Genomic DNA, 16895 nt, shown 5'->3' on the forward strand with positions numbered 1-16895 from the left:
TTTCCTTTAAGATGAAAAGTTTATTTTGCCTTTTGCCTAGAAGCAAAACTAATGAAAATTAAAGTACAAAAATAAATACAATTTACATTAATGGACATTCCACTCAAAGTAAAAATAACAAAAATAATATATATAAATAAAAATCCATTAAAAGCACAAAACAATGTCTGGCACTTTTATTAGAAAAAGCTGAGAACATAAAAAAATGTGTAAAATACACGTTTTTATCTTTAAATTAAAAAAAACTCAAATTTCTCATCCTTAATCTAAAACTAGTTTTCACCTCCAAAACATACTATTTGTTTTAACTAATTTGTATTAGTGTACACAAAAGTTTTAGCATCTATCTTTCTTACTGGAAAGACCCACATTGATATGGGTAAGCTGTGTCCTGAGTTCTCCGAATGATAAAGCACAATTTATCATATTAAGAAGGTAATTTGATATACTTTGCCTACAAATAAAAAATTGGTAACTCAGATATTTTTGACTGTCTTCCAATTTTCTCGTTCATTCATTCAATAAATGATACATCTGAATGAAGAAAATCAAGTTTACACCCAGAGTAGATTATCTTCTGTCTACAGCTGAATGTAAAAGTTAAATTTCAAATAGAATAGAAACTCAGAGAAAACAATCTTTATCTCCACATTCTTAAAAGGCCATTAAGAATATATATAGTCTGCATTTTCAAAATACCAGTATCTTTTTAAAATTCAAGTTAGAAAGATTAAATGCACACATTTCGATTTTATGTGAGAAGCACAAAGCCCTTTTTGGAAATGCTAAGATAAATTAACAGTAACAGTCTCTTTCATAAAATCATGTTCCCTTGGTAGCATTTTTTGGTTTATGTTTTAAATCAATAAGTTAGTGATGAAAAACCTTAAACATCAGTGCCTCTTAAGTAATGCAGAATTTCAACTAGACAGTATTTCTATCCCATTTGAAAATATGAATTTATATTATATAGCCCTTTATTCTCTCCTAAATCAAGCATGCTAGAAAGAGCAGACTATGAAGAAACAAAATACACATACTAAATAGAAAATATAACTACATGCAACGTTATTCTATTTTACAGAAATGGATGTAATGATGCATTTCTAAGTGCTACTACATTCAAGAAGATTGTGCTGTCTTCTCCAAATCTGTTACCTTCCACAGAAAGATTTTATAATTTAGTAGAAATGTTTCTAAGAGTAACACACATTAAACCTAACATTTCTGTAAGACATGTTGTTGAGAGGAATGTGTACTTGGGAACAAAATGGTGACCCCCAGCTAAGTCTATGGTAAGTTTCAGGTGGACCACAAACAGCAGGCAAGGGTTTACCCTATAAGGTATACTCTAAGTCCAAACATACGAAGACGGAGAGATTAATCAGTTTTTGTAAAGTTAGAAACCAGGAAAAAACATTCTTGTGCAATAATTTCCCCTCCAATAGAACAGTATCTAATTTGTTTATCAAATTCAGCAATCAGTATGCAGAGATGAATGAAATTTATATTTCAGAACTTATTTATAATTTATCACACATTTTCAATATTTTATAGAAATAAACCCAAATATCCTTTACAAAAAGTTTCTCGGCAGAGATCTGGGTACATAAAACAAAGATGTTTGTACAGGTTAAGCACAGAATTGGGTCAGTTACTAAATACTAATTTGTCTTCACCCAAACCTAATATGAAGAGGAAAATGCAGGTGTGGGGAAGGAATTAGCCAGACTGACCCAAATTATCCAGATACTTGCTCAGCCCTTTGACGTCACCTCGCCTGTGTCACCAGAGTCCAGGGTTGAATAAAAAGTCTTGGGCAGGGAAAAGAATACAGATGATAACCCTTCCCCTTTTTTATCCTAATGAATGTTGTCTTCTTAAATTGTCGCAACATTTGGCCGCTTTCTTTGGATTTTTCCTGCATATACTCCTAAAAAACAGAGCAAAACTACTATTATTTCTCAATGTTAGTTTTTCTATAATGATACCATCTAATGAGAGCTTCCTATGTACCAGGCACGAGCTAAGCAATATACATTGTCATAGTTAATCCCTACATAAAATAATCCTGAGGTAGAAGTTGTCACTACTATTTTAAGGATAATAAAAGTGAGACATAGGAGAGTAAGTCACCTGCCTAGGTAACAGAGCTAGAAGAGACTTGAGAACCCAATTCCACCTAATTTGTTGTTTTACTTAACCGTTTTGCATTACTGCATCCTACTCTGCTTTAATTAGTGGTTTCTGAATCTCACTATAAACTCGAGTCAAGCCCAAAACATCAAATGAGTGAATATGTTTTAAAACATATGAGATCAGAGATTGCAATTTCATTTGTAAAAAACTATAAACAAGTTTAAGTGCTTTGCAGCAAACTTTAACACCTGAGAATTCTACTTCAGTCTAACAGTATGATATTCTAGCATCATAACAAAAATGAGTTTTCTATAAATTGCTTAATAAAGGGTTTGTTTTCCATGTAGATCAAATCGAAGCATAATTTCAGATTTGTTTGAAACATAATCCAGGCCGTTAAAAATCTAAGCAGGAAAGAATAATCTTTTCAAGAGCAACTATGGATCCCTATGTTGGGATCATAGCTAGAATTTTAATCATCATATCCCAAATTTTCAGTCTATGTAAAAGAATAAAATTCTTTAGTCTTTTTCAATTGTCTAAATATGCAATCATGTATAAATAAGTCTTTAGAAAAAATAGGAAAGAATTTTTGTACTTGTTTAGGTACATATTAACTGTACATGTTAACTCAAGGGTCAAGTTCATTTGTATTAATAATTATGTTGCAAGGCAATAAAACCACAATAGTTCTACATACTGAACTTCATTGTACATATTAACCGCAATGACTTCCTGTCCATCCTTTACACTGTTGAGTATTATTGCTATTTTGCTTATAGGTTCACAAGTGACAAAGAGTGGAGATGAAATGCATGAGAAAAGAACGTGGAGCGTAGTCGCTGTAGAAATAGATAATATGAGGCAAAACAATAGTAATTCTTCAATGATTTGCCAACTAGCTAGAATTTATCACAATATACAACACTAACATGGGGAAAAAATTGAAAATGTCTTAAAATTCCACATAATTTGACAAGCAACAGATCTGGTGTTTGGTCTGAGTTCTTCCAAAGGTTATCTTTCAAAGCAGCTATTCTGACTACCTCTGGAATAAGTAGGATCTTCAACTATGTAATTCCCTTTAAAACAGCCCCACTGACTGTCACTCAGTGACTTCCAGAAGATGCCCTTTTCAATTATCTTCTATATATGCAACATTATGAATTAAATTCACTATCTACATGCAAAAGGTAGCAGTCATTTCAAAGTTATGATCAATATCTTCTTCCCTCTTTGAATTTATGTGAACAAATGGCAATAACATGAAAACATTTCTTAAGTTGATTGTTCCCTCCTAATTTGAAGGCAATCACTTAGTAATAAAAGCTCTAAAATATGCCTAATTGTATATTAATAAGATTAGAATTGATTAAAGATTTAATCTTCACTGCCTGGTGATTAATTTAGGTTTCTTTTAAATGTTTAGAAAGCAATATTGTTAAAGGAAAGCATTTTGAAAGTATTTTTAATAGATCACAATTTTTGGTGAGCTTATCAAAGCGTCTTAACAACGATACCTAAAAAACATTAAAACATTAGCTTAAGGGTTTTGCATTAGCTCAACACTGAATTTGTCTTCTTGCCACCATAAATAGAATTTAAAATTCCATTTTTAGTTTAGCCCTTAAATAATCTTCAATGAACATAAAGAGAAACTTAGCTCAAGCTTCTTACTGAGTAACAAATTAAGGAAAAAAAAAAAAAAGGAAACTAACCCCCTCCCACCTGGCATATTCACACATGATCTTGTGGTCAGAGGGAGAAATTTTTCCATCCCTTATGTGCAGACACAAATATTACGGGATGATACACTTCCCCAAAGCTGAGCAGAGATGCAGAGACTTCGGCATTATATGACTATTACATTTTACTCATTTATACAAAGGTTTCTGAATTAAGCATGTGTAATTCCTCAAATTTTTCAGATTAAAAAATACAGTGTTTCCTTGGAATTATTACAGAAATCAACACTGGAACCACAGTTTTACTAAGATCTCCTGACTGCCATGAAATAGTAACACAAACGATCAGCAGCAGGAATGCCTGTGAATATGCCAAAATCATGGTGGCAAGGAAGACAAGCTCTCCCGCTCGCGTGGCCTGCGCTGGGGGCAGCGTGTGCACTTCCTCCTGTCGGACGGGCTTCAGGAACTCACTTGCTACACACCTGAACCAGGCGCTCTGTTAGGCACTCTGCTCTGTGAAGACTTCTGTCTATTCTGCACAACCCCCTTCACTGATGTCTTAGGGGTTCTAATTGAATATAAAAAAGTTAATAAGTCACTTGCATTAAGGTCTAAAGGTTCAACATTCAAAGAAAGCAACCACAGCGCATCAACCGTTCAAAGCGCAAAGCAGCTGGAGAGCACTTCCGTCCATGCGCGCGCACGGCGAGGCACCTGCGCCTCTGCTCCAGCAGGAGACCACACCCACGGCTCACACTTGGTGAGAGAGTCGCCTTGGTGATGCTGAACTTACTATATGGATGTTTGCGACATTTAATGAGCAAAATGATATGAAATGAAAAGTAAAAACATGCCAACATAAGATGATAATTAAAATATAATACACAACAGTACACCAGTTATCTTTGAACACAAAACTTTAGAAAGATCTTTCTAATGCTATAAAACACATCACATTTGGAAAGCAGTTATCCTTTACATAAAGAGCACAAAATTGTTTCCCCCCCCAAAGCTAATCTTGATGTGAATATTCTTATACGCCCGTGTGTGTCACAGTCTTACCCTTGTCTACTAAGCAGCCTGTGACCAGGCGCATTCTGTCCTTGGTTTGGCTGAAGGATTCTGTTGACGAAGTAAATAGAAAATTAATTCCACAGGATACATTCAGTTTCTCCCCCATTTTCTTTCAGTAGATAAAAGATGATAGCAGTAAGGTGGAAGTCATCTATGCAATGATACGGCCGATATAACATCACAAAGCAAACTGATTAAAACGTATTAACGTGGTACTTATATTTTGCTTACCAAGAGCCCAAACCATAGGTTTTTATCAGGAAAGAGATGTCCAATTTAAGTATTAATCCTTGTGCTTTCAGATAATATATACTTTACAAAAGCCAACTTTTCCTTTGAAACATCTGAGAGAAGAAACATCACTCTTGTAAGAGTAGGAAACGGGTCAGAAATATTAAGCGAGCTTTCCAAGGTTTTCCAGTATCACACACCCCCTGGCCTGGACTGGATTCAGGACCTACGGGGCTCAAATTCCGCCAGAGACAGCACATCCTCCAGAAAGCTCCAGGAACACCTGGCCTGACGTGTGACAAGGGACACGACCAGGTGTTAACACGGATCCTGACCCTTGGATCCTCCAGCTCAGCAGGGAGTGCTCTATTGAAGTAAAGTAGAACAAAGCCAACATAAAGTAGGCTCGGGACTTATAAGGTTCTTTTCTTCAAACATAGAAAAATAGCCTCTCATTGAAACTAAGTGATTTTTCTTACCTTGTTTCAGAAGGATTTTGTTTAACCAGAAATTTCTTATTTGGCATCCCCATTTCAGCAGCTCTAACACAATATAAAAATAAGGACACACAAATAATGTATTCAGAAACAGGGGAAAAACATGCTTACAAATGTGACACAGGATGACAGAAACAAATCATCACTTAAATTTGGTGTGCTCCTGAGAGACCTGTGCTAAGCATTCTAAGGGCTACTTTCAAGAAAGAAGAGTTTTAATGAGATAGTTATTAGGATATTCTTTGCATTAAGTTTTCCTCCCATGAAGTCTTTAGGATATTAAAAAAAGAACATACTTGAAGGATATAAAATTAACATTGAACATAAGGATTATTTTTAAGACTGGCTGTTACACAAGTTGAACGTTGTCAGATTTATTCATCTAAAGATGAAATCACATTTTACCACCTGATTTTAATAAAACTCTTTATATAAAAAAGGATTACTATCAGCTCAGTTGCAGAAAAGTTAACTGTTCTTTATTTATAATTTGAATATACCAACAGACCAACAGATGACTAAAATCGACTGGTTTGATAATAATTTAATTAATTAATATTAAATTAGATTAAATAAGCATAACATGAAAAAAACTTACTTCATGAACTTCTTCCTATCAAGAGACTTCTGTGTTGCAGCTGAAAGAGCCACTCGTGGACTTTTCATTTTATCCTTGAAAATACAAAAGCAACACACAGCTCTAGTGGTACCAGTAATACCACTAAATTCTAGCATAGGATGATGTCAGATACATGGAAAAGCTTCTCTTACTAGCATTTTGAATTTTAACTTAGTCTTTATAATTAAAGCAGTCTGGTTTTTAAAAATTAATTAAAATTATTTTTTCCAATGAAATAATATAAATTTGGCTTGTTTTTCTTTTGTCAACCACACTAAGATCCTTGATTCAAACCACAGGTCTGATCTAGTTCAAATTAATTTGGAGCCTGTTTTCTAACTCCGATTTCCAAAAAAGGCAACATACACAAGATAGTTTCAAGAAAACTCAATCAGGAGAAGCTGATAGTTTTTTATAAGCCATCTAAGCCACATTCAAAGCATCAACTCCAGTCACAAAACAGTATGTAATTCTTTCATCAATTTCTTTTAAATCTGTCTACGGCTTTAACTGTTGCTGGTTATCCTGGGAATTACCTGTGCTTAAGAATTGTAGGAAGGGTGCTACAAATCAACAAAGAATGACATTTACTATCAGTTACCCCAAACTCAGAAGAACCTCATTGTGAAATAACAAAAAAATATATATATTAGTCTTTGCTCGTGGTTCCTAATAAAATTTGGTCTTTGACCTGGGTCCCTGATCCAGAGCTCCTAAATCCCTAGGAATTTCCTGGGTGATAGGAGCATCTTTTATTCTAATGAGGCAACTTTTGCTGGCCTCCCAGATGGGGGCTATTCACCAGAAAGACTACGCACGATTGGAAGCTGGGAACTTTCAGCCTCAACCCCTTATGTTCCAGGGTTAGGAGAGGGGCTAGAGACTGAGTTAATGATCCATTATGCCCATGTAATGAAGCCTCATAAAAACCCTTGAGTATAGGGTTCAGAGAGCTTCCACATTAGTGAACACATCCATGTCTCAGGAAGGTGGCGCCCCCAACTCCATGGGGACAGAAGCTCCAGCCCTCGGGACCCTCCGACCTCACCCTCTGCATCTCTTCATCTGGCTGCTCATCTGTATCCTTTGTTATATCCTTTGTTATACAATAAACCAGTAGATGTAAGTGTTTCCCTGAGTTCTGTGAGCCATGCTAGAAAATTACCTAGCACGAGAGGGTCATGGGAACCCTGATTGATAGCCGGTCCGTCAGAAGTAAAGGTGACAACCTGGGACTTGCGAGTAGTGTCTGAAGTGGGGGCAGTCTTGGGGGACTGCTTCAACTTGCAGGATCTGACACTATCTCCAGATAGATAGTATCAGAACTGAACCAAACGGTAGGACACCCGGCTGACGTGGGAGAATTGGTCGGTGTAGGGAAAAAAAACAGTCATCTGGTGTCAGAAGTATTCTGTGAGTGTAGAATAGAGTTTTTCTTTTTCACCCATTCATTTAAAAATCCTAGAACGTACCAATTGCCTGAGCATTTTCTCTTTGCGAACTTCTCGATCGTGATGTAGAATGGACATCCTTTCAGCTGCATCCATTACAAAGAATATGTCATGAATACCGTACAGGGCAGCTCGCAACTAGGTTCAAAAGAAAACATTGTACCCATTTAAAAAGATGAGGTTAGGGTTCAGTCAGTTTACGTACATTTTTATTTAGAGAAAAAGGTTAAAGTTTCAAGTGAAACCTATTTTCAGTGGCTAAGTGAAGGGAGAGAAAACATTTCCCTTTCCTGACGCCTTCGGGACGTGTGCATTTACCTGGGCAAACACTCTCTCCTGAAGAGAAGCATCTTGCGCTGAAACGACTCCTCTCTTCAACGGTGCTTCTGACTGAAAACTTCTTATGAATTCCATAGTATCCTGGAAGAAGAAATGTGCCTTTAAAACCATTTTTCTAGAAAGATTCATGATCACTTGAGTTTCCTGTGTTCTTTTTCTCAGTCATTCCAAAATTACTAAGAACACAAAACTATTACCTATCAGAAGTCAAACAGCGCCCACTTTAAAGTGAGACAAAAATATACAACTTTATTTACATATTTTTTAAATTATCTGAATGAGCTTCATAATCAGATTTCTAAAACTTCTTAAATTACAGTGACTAAAAAACGTTTGATCTGGGGCCGGCCTGGTAGCATGGTGGTTAAGTCTGTGCTCTCTGCTTTGGCAGCCCAGAGTTAATAGGTTCAGATCCCGGGTGCGGACCTACATGCCACTCATCAAGCCATGCTGTGGCGGTGACCCACATACACAACAGAGGAAGACTGGCACAGTTGTTAGCTCAGGGCCAATCTCACCAAAAAAAGAAAAAAAAAAGTTTGATCTGTCTAAATTCTGAACTTATTTGTCAACTCAGCTGTCATAAGACTGAAAGAAACTGAGACAGGAGGGAAATACAATGATTTACAACAATCTCCTTACTTTCACAGTTTGTCGGAGTTGCTTTAGCTTATCTGTCTGCATGAGCCGACGAGTAAGAAATCCTTTAGCCACTGCGGTGATTTTGCTAAATTTTGCTTGTACTTCTGGACTGAAACCCTAGAAGAAATAAGTTAGACACAGTCTTTTAAGAATCTGAGCATTATACTCAAGCTTGTTTTTCTTTCTATTACAATGAACTCAGTTCTTCTACAGATTTATGCTCTGTGTAGTTTCATCTGTAATAATATCTAAGCTATTTGATGTATGCAGAAATATTCATGCTCATTTGTAAACCTAAGATAATGTAGCTCTAAAAAAATTAGATCGACAGATAGACAGAAGACAGACAGACATACATAATACAGCATTAAGTTTGCCCACCTGAGACCATTTAGGTTTGGCCCTTCCAAAAGGCCTTGTTACTGAGAGTTTGGTCAAGCCACTTGTTGATGATGCCCAGAGGTAGAACGGCGCTTCACTTACAGAACCAAAGCTGTGTTGTAGGGCAGAATTTGTGAAACCTAGAGAAATACACATATAGCCTTATGCAAAATAATCAGAATATGCAGAACACCCAAATAAACACTTATGCCACTCACTAAGAACAACAACTGCCTCTGAAACTGGTCCACATGAAATATTTATGGGCTTTAAGCTTAGGCATCAGATGGATCTTTTCAACACAAACAGCATCTCAGGATAATTGAAGATGTGAAGATAAGCCCTTACTGGGACTGGGGAATTAGATGTAATTCAAGATCACCTGGGAGACAGCAAACTGTGTTTTCTCTCGAAGCATATCACTGCTGCATGAATGAACACCGCCTGGGCTCTGAGTCAAATTTCCTGATATTTTCCCTGCTAAGGTGCTTTTCTCATGAACACCTGCTCGCCGGTTTGGGATCGGTTGCTATCATTTCATTTTTCACTAGTTAATCAGCAGCTGGCAAATAGCAGTGGGCTGGACATGGAATTACTTAAAGACAGGAGCTACAATTTTAAAGTGTGCCAAATAAGATAGCTGACCATAGGATAATTTTTTAAAACGGAAAAGGATTTTTAAATATTTACCAGAACTATTTGAATTTGAAGTATGGAGTGAGTCCACTTGAGACAGCATTGTATCTAGCAAACCAGAGTCATTTATTTTTCTCCATTCTAACTCCACCGCATTGTTAATATCCAATTCAGATGTTTCTGCTGCAATCACCTTCTTCTCTTTTAACATCTTCTCTTGTTCTTCTATTTCCTGTAGATTAACAGCGCACTATAACATCCTGGATCTTTGGTTTAATTATATCCCCAAACAGTATCATTTTAGGCTTAGCTAAAAGTATGTGTAATTATAAGTAAATTATTACTTCAAGTATTCCTCCCTCAAATAAAATTGACAATTTATTTGCTTGTAAAATGTGAAACATTAAGTATGATACTCTTAGAACAAGTGTCCTTCCTTTTACAATACACTCTTGCAGAAGGTATATTTCAGCATCTATTTATAAAATACTTTTTAAAAGTATTAAAACTTTTGGGGCTGGCCCCGTGGCCGAGTGATTAAGTTTGCGCGCTCCGCTGCAGGCGGCCCAGTGTTTCGTTGGTTCAAATCCTGGGCGCGGACATGACACTGCTCATCAAACCATGCTGAGGCGGCGTCCCACATACCACAACTAGAAGGACCCACAACGAAGAATATACAACTATGTACCGGGGGGGCTTTGGGGAGAAAAAGGAAAAAATAAAAAAAAATCTTTAAAAAAAAAAAATTAAAACTTTTAAATCAAGGATTCAATAAAGTATTCTTTTGATAAATTATGCATTCATTTCTAGATAAGGATCTAAATATTAAACTTCACATTCTGGCAAGAAAAATACTATCCATGTATCAAAATCAATAAGCCCCTTAGATTAAAACATACAGGGGAAAAAATTACAAGTATCCAATATGTCACCAAAAGTCACAGGCATGCCCAGCTAGATTCCACCTACCAGCCCCACGTGCCGACACGGTACTTCCTCACCTTCTGCAATCTCTCCTGTTCCCTTTCCTGCTCGGCTATGAGGAGCGACAACTGCTGGGCATGCTGTTCTTCCAGTCTCTTCCGCATTTCTTCAAAAGCGAAGATCTTGCTTTTTAATATCTCCTCACCTTCTGCAAAGAAACATGCCCCCTCCAATTTAGAAAATGTACTGCACGTCTAACGTCTGATGTTTTATACCATCAATTTACATTATGCACGTGACCAGAGAGTATCCTGGATCTGACACGATACAATCAAGACAGGCAGGTCCCCACTCGGAACCCTTCTCCTTTGCCACTCCTCTTATTTCACGCTGCCAGATAAAGGCCAGCATGTCATCATCCTCACCCACTCACTCAACAGATCCCAACCTGATCTGAACTGATGGAGCCAACACTATACGTTCAGTCAACATTCTCCTTACTCCACTCAACTTCAAGACGAGACTCTCGTCTGCATCTCACCTCTAATTCTTCTGACCCCTGTCCTTCTCCAGGATCTCCGGTATTACAGCGTGTAGTTTTGCTCTATGTTGATTTTTTAAATAAATGTTCTTTTGATAGTGTAAAGCTTCTCAGTTTGAGGTTCCAAAAAAGACTGGATATTAAAATTACAGATATTTTAATTACTAAAAATTTAAGTGATTATGACTTGGCAACTTACTGAGTAGAAAGTGGTGAGACCCTTTGAGATGTTGAAATACCAAGTATCACACAGATGTAGCTCACGTATATTTATGGATCCATTATAACTCAACTAAATCCAAAGAATCATTCCTTCCAAATATACGGTCAACGATTTTCGTTGAAGAGAAGTCTATTATATTGGTCCTACTGCCACGGTATTCCACAATTTGTTCCTAAATACATTTTATTCAGTTCCAACAATCTGCATTTGTTCCTGCGAATTTTTCACAGGCAAAGCGGGCTGGAAAAGCAGGAGTAGAATGATAACCTTCAGCAAGAAAGGAAAAAGCCCCTCAGCTCCACCACTCACTGATGGCAGGAGGCCACTCAGCTCTGCCTTAAGAACTTGATAAACAAGCACCTGTCCAGGGACCCCCCTCCCGAGAGGGGTGCCCTGAACCACAGGCTGCTCTCAGCACACTGCACTGCCTCCCTGCCCACTTTGGCGGCAACCTGGCTGCCTCCAGGACTGGCCCCATCTCACATGCACTGGCCTTGCTCTTACTAAAGCATGGCCAGAACTGCCACTGGGCTGGTTTTGTGTGCTGCTGGTACGCACTGAGACAGCCTCTAGCCATGCTATGTTGTCTACTTGGGAAATCCAAGTTGGCTCCCCAAGTATCACCTGTCGTTTTTATTCGAGTTCTTATAAAGTTGCACAGGTTTTAAAGGGTCTGCCTCAACCCCATTTTTCCTATAAACCCTGTTATTTTTTGTGTGCAGTTTTGCAGAATGTGAAAGTTTTTTTCAGGAAGATATAAATCACAGTAGAGCTGAAATGTCTGTCTAAGAACTTAATTTACTCAATTTATATGTCTTCCATATCAGTAATGAAGAATGACGAACTGTGACAACAAAGTAAGGAGTAATGAAGAAAAAAGACATGTATATTAACCTGCTGTTAATATAACACTAGATGCAACAGAAAGAAATTTGCGATAATTTATATCAATAAAGACACTGTTCTTGAAACACTACTCACAGAACCTTATTTGTGATATTTTCTCTAATAATTTGATGTTAAAGGGTTTACTGAAGAGCCAACTACATGAAGATTTCATTACAAGTGAAAGGACAAACAGGAAAATATTAGACACCATAGTTCAAATGGAAGACATCGTAGCAATACACTGGATTAAAACTATGAGTGACATTTCAAGCAAGAACGCCTTCCTCTAGTCATTAACAATACTCTCCATGGGGCCCGGCCCCATGACTGAGTGGTTGGGTTCGCGTGCTCCACTGCAGCAGCCAGGAGTTTCGCCGGTTCGAATCCTGGGCACAGACATGGCACTGCTCACGAGGCCATGCTGAGGTGGCATCCCATATGCCACAACTAGAAGGACCCACAACTAACAATATACAACTATGTACCAGGGGACTTTGGGGAGAAAAAGGAAAAAATTAAAATCTTAAGGAAAAAAAATACTCTCTCTAATACCAAGTGGACGTGAAAGATTCATAATTTATAAAAGAAAATCCTTTAAGAAAACCTATCAAATGTCAATAAACTGTAGCTAATTACACACTCTCTAAGATAAATGAAATTAAGTACCCTGATGAACAGATGAAGATAATTACCATTATTTTGCAAAATATCAACTAAAAGTATTAAATAAAGGTGCCATCTGCTAGGCAGGTAGGTATCAAATACTTCAAAGTTTCCTTACCTTTGAAACTACTTTCTATCATTTTATTTTTGTTGATGTAGACAGATCCCTTAGGGTATCTTTTTTCTGGCAAATGTTGCTTTTCCTGTTCAGCTATTCCAGCTGTTATGACATAAGGGCAGTTTTCTTTTTGCAAACTATCAACATCTAAATCAAGCCTCCGTTTAACTTTCTCAAAACTATTATCCAAAAGTTGTTCATTTCCACAAGACACTGTCGGGGTGTCCAGCTGCTGTCTGGTATTCTGGTTTTGCATCAGTAAAGGCGATGGGTTTTTTACATCATAAGACTTGTTCAGTTCCATCTGTAAATTGCAGTTTTTCCCTAACGCACTGGCTGATTTGAGCCCACTCGTGCTTCCAAAGTTTTGACTCGCTGGACACTGACTGGTGGCATACGGCTCGTGCAACCTTGGCATCGCAGTACAGCTACCGTCCATTTTGTGTGGTCCTCCCCCATCAGATGTTAACTGACCTTCCAGGATAGCAAGTCCATGGATAACTTTATTTTCTAATTGATTTCCCGAAGGCTGACATACCTGGTTTGATTTCCCTAAAACCATTTCCTGTATGGCTTCAGACGTATTTTTGCTGGCATAAACCTTGCTTGGACAAACTCCTGCTAAATCAACCGGTAGTTTTGGCACAGTTTCGGGTACGTTTGTTTTTTCATCGGTATGGTCCACAACTAAGTCCACTGCCTGTTCTCTTCCTTTAGGACTTAATTCACAGGCATTTATCGGGTTATTTATGAGAATATGACATGCTGATGAAGGCCTAGAACGCCTCCGGTGCATTTTGGGACTCAGGCTTGGCTCTGGACTAGGTAATTTGGCATATGAACCAGTAAGACTTTTGAGAACATTATTTTCAGTAACAAAAGAGGGAACAAGTTTAAAATCAGGATCCGGATCAGTCCGTATAGGCAGATCCACTTTAGAAAAGCTCCCTGAAGCTGACGCATTCCTGCTGCCTACCGGAGCGGAAGCACCTTGGAGAAGAACGTTTGACTCATTAAGGCTTGGTTTGTCAGGAACCACTGAGCCACAGTGCCTGCCTATCAACTGGGCCTTCTCCTTTATGCAATCACTCACTTTAACAGCACCGTTTTCTTTGTCTGACTGACTCTCGTTAACACTCCTCTTTGCACTACTTCTCAGACTGCGTATAGATTGTTCTCTTTCTATATATTCCTTTGACTTTTTCATCAGATTCTGAAGACTTATCATGTAGGGATCTGGAGTAACTTCTTCCAAAAGCAATGGATCCTGTGCTCCATTTGCTGGAAAGAGACCATCAGAAGTCGGAGTCTCTTGGGGGGCTGCTGAGGTCTTCAGAGAAGCTTCGTTTTCTGTGTGGCTAATACCTGAACTATCACATGGCTTCAGAGAAGTAAATTCTTCTGAGTCCCTAGCTAAGTCTATCCCATTAGATTTAAATTGGTCCTCATTATTCAATGGCAAAATTCCAGTCATCTTTTCAAATTTTGCTAAAGTAGAGTGTTCAGTAGGGCTTGGCAAGATATTTGGAAATGTAGCAGAAACATTCAAGTTTCTGACTTCTGAATTAGAGTAAACTGTTTCAGTCTCCCATTGATCAAAATCACTGGCATTAGGTGCTTTTCTAACCTGAAAAGGGAAATTTGAAAATTAATATTTCCTCATGGCACAAAAAGACTTTGATTTCATTATTTTCTAAAACAAAATTGAAATTGAAGATTCTAATATCTGACAATATAAACAAACCCCAAGACTAAGAGGACCTTTTTCTATGGTATTCTATATCACAAGGAGCTCAAATCACTATAAAAACATCTATGGTCATTCCGGTCTATTTAACAAAAGATTAAAAGCAAAAAAGGAAATGACGTAATCTGCCACAATTATGAACATATGTCCATGTGTATACACACACACACATACATTCAGATATCCATGTGCAATCTTGGAATAGAAAGAGTTTCCTTAACGTTCTTCTGGTTGTATGTTATTAACGTCACCATTTGTCCCTCCCATGAGAGGTGTCATCTAAACAATTAAATTTCTTACATAAATGATTCCCCCTTTAGCAAAGACTAACTTGCCTAGGATATTGATTAAACAAATAATTCAGTAATAAGACTCCTGCCTCCCACAGGCTTAATCCAAATTTTAACTAAACTCTTTCTACATGATGATGCAAATTTATAGTAAATGATAGCTCAGCCATGTAGCTTCAGTTACTTAAAAATAAGAAAAATTTCAACTTAAAAGCCAAATGATTAAGGCAAATTTCAATCTGATTAACTGATGGTCATTTAAAACAGCAACCTGTTAATGAGTTTTAGAACAAGCAAAATTAGTAAAAAATGTGATATATTAAGAACAATTGTATACCCAAGAGGTCCACCAGAAAAAAAATAAAATTACATCTTGTATCTAAATAATTCAACTTGGCAAAAGAATAAAAAGTGAGCAAGGATGGTTTCTAAAGATTATACAAGCATATATTAAACTGGCAGAAATCATCATCGTATTATCACATGAATATAGACTCCAGAATCCCGAATATTAAAAGATTTTTAGGAGGTTTTGTGTGTGTATTTTCCTAGACCACATGATACTCCTGTTTTACCTTATAAATCCCAAGACACGTAATGGTTTCCAGGTACTAGGCAATAAGCAATACAACAAGGTGGACTGAGTCCCAGCCCCGGGACCAAACAAAAGGGATACTTAGTTACAAAACCCATGAACATGGTCCTGGAGTTAAGTAAATAAATTATTTCCTTAAACCATCTCACATTTCACATTTGTGATATTCAGCAGCTACATCTTGTGCACCACTAAAATGAGCCTTTGGTTGGTCAATTTAAATAACCATAGCAACAAAAATCTGTCAGAAAATCATAGGTTTTACAGCTGAAACAGACCTTAGAAATCTATTTGTATTACACAAAATTTCTCTATCTGCATAATTCATTCATTTACTCTGCAGTTCAACATTGTACATGCTGTACTAAACAGAGAAAGTCTTCAGACTCAACAACAACCTTATTAGTAGTATATTTGATATATTCCCTCAATGACCAAGAATGATTTGCCATTTTTGTTTCGATAATAGGAAATATCCAGTAAATCAAAAACTCACCCTTATTGTGGCACACATTCTATTTTTTAACCTTAACATGAATAGTAATTAATAACATGCAAATTAAAATCTACTACCCACAGGGAGATCAAGGTAGTGGGAAAGATCCTAAGGTTCACTGTACATGTGCCATCTAGTAATGAATTACACAAACGGCAAACCTCTAAGATTACGAAAAAATAAAAAGATGTCACCTGCAAAACAGTGCTTTATATGGCAGAAATTATTTGTTCAATCTCATTAATATATTTTTCTTTTTAGTGTGAAATGATCCAGACCTTAGAACAAATTGTTTATACAAATTTAAATTAAGCTAAATAAAAATAATTGCAAAAGGTATGGATGTGTTGTTTAAATGGTTTCAATTTGGATCGAAGATGCATCCAGGCAATTTTATTTATCTAATCTAAATTGCATTTGTGTGTCTAAGAGCAGAATTTTCAACCCCAAAAAATTGGAGGCAGTTATTATTTACTTTAGCAGAGTGAGAATAAGGTCATTGAGTCAATAGTCTGATTAGTTCAGGGGTAAACGACAACGGCCAATTCTATCATTCTGTTACTGAGAATTCAATGCTTTTAGAGTCATAAGACACAGACAATAAGCAATTATTATGCAGTGTGTGGCTCCACTGTGCAAGGACCCTCTGACTCAAGTACTGGGCATCACTAACAAGCAAGGGAATTTTCTTTGGAGTAACAAACGTAATTTCA

The 16895-nt window shown here is 37.0% G+C and overlaps 1 protein-coding gene across 14 annotated transcripts in view; it reads right to left on the bottom strand.

Moving 5' to 3' along the window:
• CCP110 (centriolar coiled-coil protein 110) overlaps positions 1 to 16895 on the bottom strand; it is a 25151-nt gene continuing 8256 nt past the window's right edge. For 5 of the 14 annotated variants that reach the window (XM_008539418.2, XM_008539415.2, XM_008539417.2 and 2 more), the window contains 12 exons: positions 13055 to 14681; positions 10699 to 10829; positions 9752 to 9929; positions 9062 to 9201; positions 8681 to 8797; positions 8018 to 8119; positions 7721 to 7837; positions 6228 to 6301; positions 5612 to 5674; positions 4890 to 4949; positions 4310 to 4395; positions 1 to 1933 (listed from right to left, as the gene is read on the bottom strand). In XM_008539418.2, the coding sequence (XP_008537640.2) occupies positions 1881 to 1933; positions 4310 to 4395; positions 4890 to 4949; positions 5612 to 5674; positions 6228 to 6301; positions 7721 to 7837; positions 8018 to 8119; positions 8681 to 8797; positions 9062 to 9201; positions 9752 to 9929; positions 10699 to 10829; positions 13055 to 14681 (2748 nt within the window). In that variant the 3' untranslated portion in view covers positions 1 to 1880. Of the gene's footprint in view, positions 1934 to 4298; positions 4396 to 4889; positions 4950 to 5611; positions 5675 to 6227; positions 6302 to 7720; positions 7838 to 8017; positions 8120 to 8680; positions 8798 to 9061; positions 9202 to 9751; positions 9930 to 10698; positions 10830 to 13054; positions 14682 to 16895 lie in introns of all 14 variants that reach the window. The other 9 variants (XM_070566576.1, XM_008539421.2, XM_070566577.1 and 6 more) reach the window with 2 other exon arrangements.

Source organism: Equus przewalskii, chromosome 12 (assembly GCF_037783145.1).
Source record: "Equus przewalskii isolate Varuska chromosome 12, EquPr2, whole genome shotgun sequence".
Taxonomy (NCBI): domain Eukaryota; kingdom Metazoa; phylum Chordata; class Mammalia; order Perissodactyla; family Equidae; genus Equus; species Equus przewalskii.